Genomic DNA, 11,223 nt, shown 5'->3' with positions numbered 1-11,223 from the left:
AACGGGCCGTAAAGGTTCATTAGGTTCGGTTTATCATCAAGTTTACAACTTTACGTTCCGTTTATACCAGATCTATTCTAGATTCAAGTTTCAAGACTAAACGTTTATAAGAACGTAAACTTTAAGGTAAAAACATACCTTTATGTGTTCGTTTGGTCTCGTTTGGCTTGATTATTAACTCTAGATCTTATATTTATCTTGTGTATTGAAGAATCTATCAAGAATCACGCACACTCGATCTCGTTTCTTCCCTTTCCTCACTCAGCCGCAAATAATAAGGAAGTGTGTGTGTTTTTGAGTGTGTAGGCAAATATGGAAAGATGGAATGAGAATTAGGGTTGCAGGATGGTTTAAGGGGTATTTATATCCCTTAAAGCCTATAAACCTAAGGCCCATTATCCTTTTAATCCATCTTAATTAATCCAAGTCCATGACTCTTCTTTATTAACACTAATTAATAATTTAACACCCGACAACTTAACACAACTTTCTTTATTTAATATTAGAATATTTTAGGATGTTACAAACTAGTGCATGGTTTTATTACTTGTAACAGGACTGCTTCAAAACCTGAAGCTTTGATTCAGGTTTTAACTCTTAATTTCCACTTATTTATGCAGAAAATATTATTTGATTTGTCTCCGGATCACTCACAGTTTCCTTCAGCTTTGAACTTTCTATACAGATTTTGTATATAAATTTGTATAAACTCTGGCAACTATTTATTAAAAAAAACTAGAACTTCTGAGCAAAAAGTGAGTTTAGTCGAGTCAACCACATCTGTTGCGACTTGAATCAACATTAATCACTACACAGGGAATCTCAGTTTCCTTCGGGTACTTCCAACTTTCTATGCAAAAATATGCATACTATGATAGTTTATATCTGTTGGGATAAAATAGATGTTGCATTTATGAGACTTATATTATAAATACTGATAATGTTTTTCAGGTCAAGATATATATACACAAGAACAGCATCATGCAAATTATCATCATTAGCAGCAGCAGGGAGTACCACGCATGTTTCCGTTTAACGCCAAAATCCTGAATCCGGTCCCACGACTTGAACTTGTTGGGCATTCCATTGTAAGCTTCTTTCACCTTATGGTTATATATTATGCATGGCAAAACTGATAGGTCGGGTCGTGTAACGGGTCAAAACGGGCCATGATTATCTTCAAAGTTCTTGGTTGGTGCATGTGTTGACTTTTACAGGGATGTGCTCCAAATGATGACAGCTTATGGTCTGCCGTTAGTAAGATACGTGATTACATGTATGTATGTATGTATGTATGTATGTATGTATGTATGTATGTATGTCTTCAAAGATCATCATTGTATGGATGCATTACCACGTGATACTGAGGCGAAGGGAATCACATGCAAAAGCAAAAGTCAAAAAGAAACTTATCAGAGACATAAATTAGGTAAATTGTGATTTTAAAACTTAAGGATGAATTTGGTTGGTAAAAGTGGTAAATAACATGTTATATTTGTCATGTTTTAAAGCAATATCTTCATGACTCATTGGTGGTCGTTTTGCCAAGAGAACAGAAGTTGATTCCTCAAAAGAACACAACAGCTTCTTGTCTTTCACAGCGTATGCGCTATGAGTCTACTGAAATACCAAGGGGCGAATCAGTCAATTCGCTCAGTTACCAGGCATCACATGTTACCGAACCTAACTCCACAGAGGTCGGTTGCAGTGCAAGCAACTTGTTATCGAAGCAAATTATTCATGAATCCAAGGGGCAAAAAGGTGAATATACGTTTTGTTTTTCATGATGAAGGTCTTTTTCATGTGTTGTTATGTTGGATTTTGTGGCATAATTTGTACTTGTAATGTTTTCCTTTGATGTTGAAGGTGTTGAAGTAACACTATCAATTGCCTATTTTTAAGAATTTTCCAAGCATATAAATAAAACCATTCTTTCCCAAATCAGAACCATTATATATTATACAATGGAAACTTATATTTTGAATATCATGATCTACAAGTTAGGGTGATATATGATTGTCCCTCAAATAGAAGTACATTTCTTATAAATATATGTTTGTTGGACATGGTTAAGTTCATAATAAAAATGTTTATAGAATGTGTATGAAAATGAACATATGCAGTGTGAAGTGAGTTGATGCAATTTTAAAATCATTTTAAGATGGAGTTGATGTATTGTTTATATCATTAAGAATTTTAATTAAGATGAGTTGATCAGTTAAGGTATTAAGTTGAGGGGTTTTCAAATCATCTTAAGATGTCATAAACACAAACACTTGTCTTTTACCGTTACATGTTATAAATACTTGTTAGCCAGAAGTCATAAATACTTGTCCTCTCGCCTTTTAATAAGATGTCGGACTCTCATTTTAATACATGGGATGACATACATTCATGAAACACATTTTTATGGGTCTTATAACATGTTGGGGGTTGCCTGAGACAATTATAAACTCAAGCACCAAACTGTCATGTACTTAATACTTTTCTATCAAGTGTCATGATCAGTCATGGTCTCACATTCTGATAAGTTATTAAGTTGATATGTTCACGTAAAACCACTTTTTTGAAAACAACTAATACATAACCGTAGCCTCTCTTTGTGTGCTACAAGGTTGTGCGTCTCAAATAAACATCTCTACACGAAGAAAATATACAACTACATGATGTGTTAAGTTTCATTAGAAAAACGTATGTGTTTCACGAATACAAGATTCCACAAAAGTGGTTTTTCACCTAAAACGTGATTTTCGTATACGTTTGATGGCATACAATATGCACGGGTTAAAACAGATACACGGTTATAATTTTGCATAACTCCCGACTTTATGAGCTATTAGTGATTTAGTGTATTACATTACTATAGTACTATGTTACTCATGAAATAAAAACTAGTTTCTCATCTTTATGTTAATAACATCTTTCACCTTTCATAATAATCAAGATTTATCCACCTTAGGCCTTTAGTTTTCTAGCATTACATCTTGACACGAACCTAAGTTACAATTTCAAATTGTTTTATTTTGACCCTAAATCATTGAATCCAAACCTGTTAAAGCCTGGCACCAATGGAGTAACAGTTTTTACTTTTAAGTAACTAGTACCAGTAAAACCAAGTCTAGTGGACGCCTCCCACTGCCATGTCGCCAAGGTGGGTGCACCACTCCCCTTGAGCGTTGGCCGAGTAACACTCCAACATCTCCATGCTCTTCAATTTTTGACTGTTGTGATTGGTTCATCCAAATAACTTAGTTAACTAACTCTCTACAATACACATGATTTACGGTTTAGTTAGTTAATATCTCATGTTCTACGTGACTGTTATTTTTGTTGACTAATCCCTCTCCACTACAAGGTCTAATAGAACAAAAAAACATATTTAGTTCAACATTTTACTTTTTACTATATATAAACAAATAATAATAATAATATAATAGTTCTCCCGTAAAGACAATTATCTCGAGCCCTCGAGCCCACCCAATTAATAATAATAATAATAATAATAATAATAATAGACTATGACAATTAAGTATCTAAGCTAGACCTTGCGAGGTTGTCAATTTATATCTCGAGCCCTCGAGCCCACCCAGGCTTTCGTCTCACTGTATGTTACGACGAAAAGTTTTGCTTTTGTGGTGGCACAACGACTTCCAGTGACAATCGGCAGTATGGTTTTAATAAAACGCCTAAACTAAACTCTAAAGTTAACCTAGGCTCGATTAAAACATAATAGTCTAGCCGAGGTGAACAAATGGGGTTCTCCAATTTGGGAAACAAAGTATGAGATTCAAAAAGAAATAATTAAAATAAAATAAAACTTTTATATTGATTGATCTTGAAGGTAATAACATCGAATCTGACGATCTGCAATCAATCGGAAGAAGCTACTGCAGCCATGAAAGCCAATCATCTATCCTCCGTACTGTTGATTACATTAGTTTTACTGTCAACTTTTGTACTGGATACAAGAGCTGAAGTCATAACCCTAACCGAAACTACCTTCTCCGACAAGGTATTCAATCAATCAATTAATCATCTTTTTAATTTCATTTCAATTCAGTTCGTCTATTCCTTTGATGTGTTACTGTAATTGATGCGTTCTAAGATCTCCGATTATCTGCTATTTGTATTTTATCTGTGCCCTAGTTATTTTATACAAATTCAATTCAACGTTTATCTTTAGGAATTCATGTTTATTTAATTATTTAATTCAATGTGAGTTTGTGTTTCTGATTAACCTCTTGATCAAGTTTGATTATCACTAGAGGTTGTAGATATTACGGCTGTAAACCAACCGATTCGAACTAGGCCTTTGTTTATCCCGTAACGGACAAGCAGACGGTTCGTGAACACTTAAGCGTACGAAATTTCTTGTTCGTGTCCGTTCATTAACGAAATGATGATCTTTTCGTGAACGGTTTGCGGACACAAATGAACTCAAAACAGTATTTTATATGATTTGACTAACCAAGAATGGTCGTGTCAATGGTTCTGTCCGGGTACCAAGTTTATGTTGGGGTTTTTTTACATTTCTGTTTGTAATTTTGTATGTTAACTTGTATATAAATTACTAAATTAGTCATATCATGCTCATATATGTTGTTTTATTGTTAATAATTTGGCTTAAATCTATATAGCAAGTTAGAGAAGTCATTAAAAAGATACTAAGGGGGTGTTTGGGATTCCTTATTTGCCTCCTTATAACTTTTCATTAAGTTAATAAGTTATAAAAGTGTAACTTATGAAACTTTTCCTCTCACAATATAAGTAATCCCAAACACCTTATTATTTTTTAAAAAGTTTATAAGTTATAAGTTGGTGAAAATAAGCAATCCCAAACACCCCCTAAAAACCTTTAATGAGCAAGCATTAACAAACAAACAAACGTTAAGGAACGTAAATGGACGTAAACAAACACATTATCGAACGTTCACGAACACGGCCTTTGTTCGTGTTCATTCATATAGTTAGTCAAACGAGACTCCTTGTTCATGGTTTATTAAACGAACGAACCTTCCCGCTGAATGTTCCGTTCGTTTACAGCCCTAGTGGTATATGTGGGATAAGTGATTTAATATCTGCATTTTTTGTTTGCTTTGTGTGTGTTAAGGTGAAAGAGAAAGACACTGCTTGGTTTGTGAAATTCTGTGTGCCTTGGTGTAAGCACTGGTGAGTAATTATTTATTTATTTCAATCTATTCATTTCATAAATCAGTTTGATGATGAGTTTTGAGAGGTTTGTTTTGAGATTTTGTGATTTGTATTGATAATACAGTAAGAGTTTGGGTTCATTATGGGAGGATCTTGGAAAAACAATGGAAGGTGAAGATGAGATAGAGGTCGGTGAAGTTGATTGTGGAACTAATAAACCTCTTTGTTCAAAGGTTAAGATCGGATCGTATCCGACTTTTAAGGTTTTCTATAATGGTGAAGAAGTTGCTAGATACCGAGGTACAGTTGTATTCAATTAATCCAATTATATTAGTTGTATTCATTTATCTTGACTGAATTTGAATTTGTGAACTGATAATTATTAGGTGCACGCGATGTTGAGTCGATGAGAACGTTTGTTTTGGAAGAAACACAAAAGGCAACAGCTGCAGCGGTGGATGCACATCTACAGGATGATAAAGAACTATGATTTACTTTTCAGGTATTTTGGGACATCCTTTTGTTTCTTGTGATTTTGTTAAGTAATAATAATATTTAAAATGCGACTGCTAACTCGTTTATGTGTTATGTCTGGAACAGATCAGGTCAGGAGGTTTGAACGCGGATACAGGTGACACTACTTGATAGTTGTATTACCTTATTGGGCTAGTGTTTTGATAGAAAGGATTTACTGTTTCCCCATTTATGTTTTTTGTGTTCTTATTGTCGATCACAAGCACAGTTTTGTTGTGGTATAATGCAAAACTAGATCTTTGTTTATTTATTATCAATTTTAAGTTGTGAGGATTGAATTTGGAGGCCTTCTATTTTTGCCATTTTTTATGCTTTGTTTTCGTTAAATTAAAAGGTGTACACAAGTCGAGCCCGTTTCCAAGCTCATCTATTCTTGTGCTCGACTTGTGATTAGTTTTTTTTAGTTTGGATCAACTAATTTATTATATATCAGTTTTTTATGGTATTTAGCTGAACCTTGCTATATAAAGTCTAGCTTGAGTTCGATTATTAAACGAGTATTAATTTAGGTTTTGGGAGTTGGGATCAAGTTGGACTGATTTGAGATTTTAGAAAATTGGTTTTAAAGAGGTACCAAAGCAAACCTTAGTGAAAATAGTATGTAAGGCCCCGTTACCGGTGCCTCACATTTGGACGTTGGATTTACTCATAAACATAGTTCTATTCATCAGAGTTAAATAAAACATACGCGGAATATTAAAACTTTCAAAAAAAGCATTACTTAAATCCATAACTTGTTTTAAAACAGCATCTAGTCTTTCAAAATAAACGAAACATTAAACATAAACGTCTTGAGTCTTCCGATGCCAGCCTCTTATTCAATGCCACGTGTCCCCTCAAACGAACTGCCTCATCCTACTCACCTGCACGCATACTAAAAGTCAGCTACGCTGAGTGAGTTCTAGTTAATCAAACATAATACAATATATACGCTTACCTTCAATCATGCATCCGAAGATACATAATAATTACTTTGCTAACTTACTCTCATTACATAATTTCATACGTATATTCATATTTTATTACTTTCATACTATATAGATACTGTCCATTCTATCTCAGATATTATTAGGGTCTGGTCCCTCTTTCCTTTGTCTATCTCAGATATTTTAGGGTCTGGTCCCTTTCTTGTCTATCTCAGATATTATTAGGGCCTGGTCCCTGTTCACTTCTCTATCTCAGATATTATAAAGGGTCTGGTCCCTCCTTCTCTATCTCAGATATTATTAGGATCTGGTCCCTCTTTCTTCATCTTCGTACATACTATCTTTACATACCAATAACATACATACTTTCTTTAATCAATCATACATATTCATATATTGTACGTATATCTATCATACACATTCGTCCATCATAAACATACCTCCCTTTGTTGGCACGTGCAATATCCGAAGATCGTTCACGTACCGACAAGCTTTCATTCACATTTAAGATATACATACATAACATATAAACCATATAAGGCATACACTTACCAGTTAAGGTAAGTGTATTAACTATCACATCGAGTATGCACACAGCCCCGAAAACATAACAAGGAAATGGGGCTAAAAACTCACCTGAATGTGGTTACGTTCACCGTTAATCGTAATCCATTTCTTGAGCTGTGCACGGCTAACTGTATAATAATTACACGTATCAATCATCTATCGCTATCTATATTGTGTTTCTAGGTCGATTATAACCCACAACGAACAGGGGTCCGGGGGCAGCGCCCCTGGCAGCGGGGTTCTAGGGGCGGCAGCCCCTAGCAGGGTCCAGGGGGCAGAGCCCCTGGCTGGGGTCGAGCTGCCAGGTCAGCTTGGAAAAATTTTATTTTCATTAACTGTCTTAACACATTTTCCATTAACATTTTAGTTTATTTTCTAAGTTGGGCTTAGAATCTTTTGGGCTTAATTAAGTCCGTCCAACTGTTCATCTGGGCCAACAGGGTCCAGGCCCAAACCAACCAGAACCTGGGTGGCCGAGAACCTTATTCTTGACCGAGAACTAATGTTTCTGGCCGAGAACCTTTGGTGACCGAAAACCTTGGTTGACCGAGATCACCATGGCCGAAAACCACATGGCCGAGAACCATAAGGTTTGACCAAGGATTCTCAATCCTGGCCGAGAACTCCATAGGGTGGCCGAAAACCCCCAGTCCAGCTCATTATTCCATTTTATGATTTCTACTTTGCTCAATTATTGATCTAAGGTTCAAATCATGAACTTTTAACCTCCTATCATCATCAATCATAATCGTTGCACCCCCGTCACTATACTATCATCTAGATCTAACCCGTTTTAGGCATAAAGCTTGGGCCTTTATACATTTGAAACGTTCTAGGCTAGATCTAGGGTTCCTTTATGAACCGTATATAACCATATGTCTATTAAGTCCGTTTTAATCATCAAGTTTGCATTTTTATGATGTATCTAGACCCGATTTACTCTAGTGTTAAGTTTCAAGGCAAACCGCTCATAAAAAAAACGTAACCTTTAAGGTTAAAGAACATACCTTTTTGGTGTTTCTAGGTTACGGCTAGCTTGTTATGAAGTATTGATCTTGTATCTAGCTTGTATCTCAAAGATCTATCAATAAAAGGTTTGGTTTTGATCTTGGTTCCTTGATCTAGGTTGAGGCCGAAAAAGGAAAGGAGTGTGTGTGTTTTAAGGTATAGGGAGAATAAGATGGATATTATGGATGGAAATGGAAAGATTTAGGGTTTAAGGGGTATTTATACTCCCTTAAGCCAATAGACCTAAGGTCCATCTTTCCTTTTTGTTCCATGATTAGTTCCATTTAATTAGTCTACTTATCTTTACCTTTTACCATTTTATTCATTAATCCAAGTAAACTTTTCCATTATTAATAATATAAATATTATTACTTGAAATTCGGGATGTTACATAGTACTTCCTCCGTCCCATTATAAGCGTCCTAGTTTGATTTTTCAAGTCTTTCTCGTTTAACTTTGACCGACAATATTTTTTGTTTATGTTATAAAATACTTGATGTAAAATATATGAATGGATTGGGTTTTAAATATATTTTACATTGATATAATTTTCATCAAGTATTATATGACACGAACAAAAATATTTACGGTCAAGGTTGCAAAAGAAAGACTTGAAAAGTCAAACTATGACACTTATAATGGGACGAGAGGAGTATTATAATATGATTTTAATGAAGCAAAAAATGTCCGAAATAAAAATAGGTTACAACTCAACATACCGAAGGGACTTACCCGATGGATCAATGGCAACACTATATGCATTTGTTTGTAACACATCCATTAATCTTTTCGATCCTACACCTGGAGTGGTTTTCTTATACGCATTTACTCAAATGGCATTTATTTTCAAACCCTAAAAGTTTAATTACTAGCAATGATTACTTCATTTATTTTTATATTATAGAAGTCATTAAAGTAAATTCGTATAAGAAAACTATTCCACCATATAAACAAAAGCGGATCTATTATAAACACATGCATGCATATATTGTTGTCTTTCATCCATCGGGCAAATCCCCTCGATATGTTTTTTCAAAGTTGAATTGAAGTAAGCTTTGTGCATATAGTACAACACTTTATGCATTCATTATATGGGTGTGTTTCGGGTCGGTTTTTTCGGGTTTCAAAGTTTTAAATTTATACCTGAAACCCAACCCGAATCTCTCACGCTTTTTTTTTGGGGCCAGGTTATTTGGGTTCAGGTTTTTTCGGGTTTGGTTAATCGAGTATCTAAGAAAATAAAAAAGTAAAGAAAAGATATACAAAAATAATCTAATTATAAATAAACATAACCCGGTAAAGGAAAATTTTTTTGTTCTATTACGGTTATTATTAGAAAAGATATATAAAAACATATAGTCAATCAACCATAATATGTGGAATAGGAACAAATAGAATGCGTATGTTGTTTTGTATATGGTGTACATACCTAATAATAATATTATATTTTTAAACAAATAGTTTATTTGGTTTTTCGGGTTGACCCAAAACCTAGAAATCAGACCCAAGAACCAACCCGAATTACTTCAGTTCGAGTTTGGGTTGGCCTTTTCTCAGGTTCGGGTTTTTCGGGTCGGGTTAGTTTGGATTCAGGTGAAGATGAGATAGAGGTCGGTGAATTTGATTGTGGGACTAATAAACCTCTTTGTTCAAAGGTTAAGATCGGATCGAATCCGACTTTTAAGGTTTTCTATAATGGTGAAGAGGTAGCTAGATACCGAGGTACGATTTTACTTTAATCTTTGCTAAAAACTATCTGATAAGCCAGTTATTTTAGCAATAGTTATTTATCTTATTGAATTTGAATTTGTAAGCTGATTAATTATTAGTTACACGTGATGTTGAGTCGATGAGAACGTTTGTTTTGAATTCAGGTTCGGGTTTTCTCGAGTTAGGTTTCATGTTTTAGTTGAAAGTGACAATTCTAATTCATTATAAGTAAGAAAAAACTTTTTTCAAAGGGTAAGATTGTCTTTTGAATACTCTAATAACTAATCTACATTGTTTATAAATGCATATTTAATTCACTATGTTAAGAATATAATAATGCACATTTAATAATGAAAATAATTATTATTATTTAAACAATAATAATACCCATAAATAATATACATTTAACTCAGATGGGGTTAGATTTAACGCTTACAAACCCGTCAAGAAACGATGGCAACTAGCACTAGTACAAACAAAAGAGATCTTGATGCACTGCAACTTTTTTTTTAATTTGTTTTATATTCGTTTTTTACTTTTTCTTTCAAATTATTTGTTGAAGCTCATTTTGTGAAAGAAAAATAAAAGAGCAAATACAGGGAATATATTTATTGCTTTGACTTTGGTTAGATCTTATATATGTTTCCCTTGTTTGTTTTTTCCAACTCTTAGACAAGAACGAACTTCAACAAATACTATTAAAGAAAGTGTAAAATATAACTAAAAACAAATTGAAAATAAATTTACAAAATAAATAAAAATTTTAATAAAAAAGTTAAGGTACATCATTTTTTTTTACATTTAAAATTAAAAATAATGTGATGACGCATATGGTGGTCACAAAATATGACGAATGAAATTAGTTTTAAAAAGTTAAACTTTATCCATAAAATTCATCATTAACCATTAAATAAACAATAAAAAAAGTTACCAACACAAAATAACTTATTAATTTAACTCTAAGGGTTAAAAAGCATGATGTCAGAGATAGAAAACACGTTGTAAAGAATAGAAACCAGGTGTAGCTATGAAAAAAAAGAAGTAAGTTTCTTATATTGATACAATTGCATCCATAAATTGTTGCATTTCATCAAGATTTACAGCTAAATTTTCTCATATTCAATCTAGTGTTTTTACGTTTCTCTCATGGTAATTTTTATTACTTAACCAAACTTGCTTTTTTAACTTACTTTTCCCCTAAAATATCTGTTCAAATTAAAAAAACATTGTTGAACCACGTTTCTGCTTTCAATTTTCGTTTGATGCTAATTTACTTATAGTGTGATTATTGATATATTCATAAAAAGAGAGTGATAATTTATAGAAC

The 11,223-nt window shown here is 33.5% G+C and overlaps 1 protein-coding gene across 2 annotated transcripts; it reads left to right on the top strand.

Moving 5' to 3' along the window:
* The first annotated feature begins 3,849 nt into the window (after window positions 1-3,849).
* On the top strand, window positions 3,850-5,969 carry LOC143584870 (protein disulfide-isomerase 5-1-like). 2 transcript variants are annotated; one of them, XM_077066804.1, is made up of 5 exons: window positions 3,850-4,012; window positions 5,111-5,169; window positions 5,276-5,451; window positions 5,538-5,645; window positions 5,750-5,969. In XM_077066804.1, exons 1-4 carry the CDS (start codon window positions 3,896-3,898, stop codon window positions 5,639-5,641), a joined length of 456 nt encoding a protein of 151 aa, XP_076922919.1. In that variant the 5' UTR covers window positions 3,850-3,895; the 3' UTR covers window positions 5,642-5,645; window positions 5,750-5,969. The 2 variants fall into 2 exon arrangements, with proteins under 2 accessions (XP_076922919.1, XP_076922918.1); XM_077066803.1 differs by having other exon boundaries at window positions 5,538-5,653; window positions 5,752-5,969.
* The last annotated feature ends 5,254 nt before the right edge of the window (window positions 5,970-11,223 follow it).

The sequence above is a fragment of the Bidens hawaiensis genome, unplaced genomic scaffold (assembly GCF_021521415.1).
Source record: "Bidens hawaiensis isolate Kalapana, Puna unplaced genomic scaffold, B.hawaiensis_p1.1 tig00033481_1, whole genome shotgun sequence".
Classification (NCBI taxonomy): Eukaryota; Viridiplantae; Streptophyta; class Magnoliopsida; order Asterales; family Asteraceae; genus Bidens; species Bidens hawaiensis.
Note: the sequence above shows the minus strand (reverse complement) of the source record. Positions and strands in the feature narration are given on the sequence as shown.

Bases quoted from the DNA above. Each gene is read 5' to 3' on its own strand.
- LOC143584870 (XM_077066804.1), top strand. From the start codon at position 3,896: ATGAAAGCCAATCATCTATCCTCCGTACTGTTGATTACATTAGTTTTA. The intron at 4,013-5,110 runs GTATTCAATCAA...GTGTGTGTTAAG, and splicing joins AAACTACCTTCTCCGACAAG to GTGAAAGAGAAAGACACTGC. The intron at 5,452-5,537 runs GTACAGTTGTAT...GATAATTATTAG, and splicing joins AGAAGTTGCTAGATACCGAG to GTGCACGCGATGTTGAGTCG.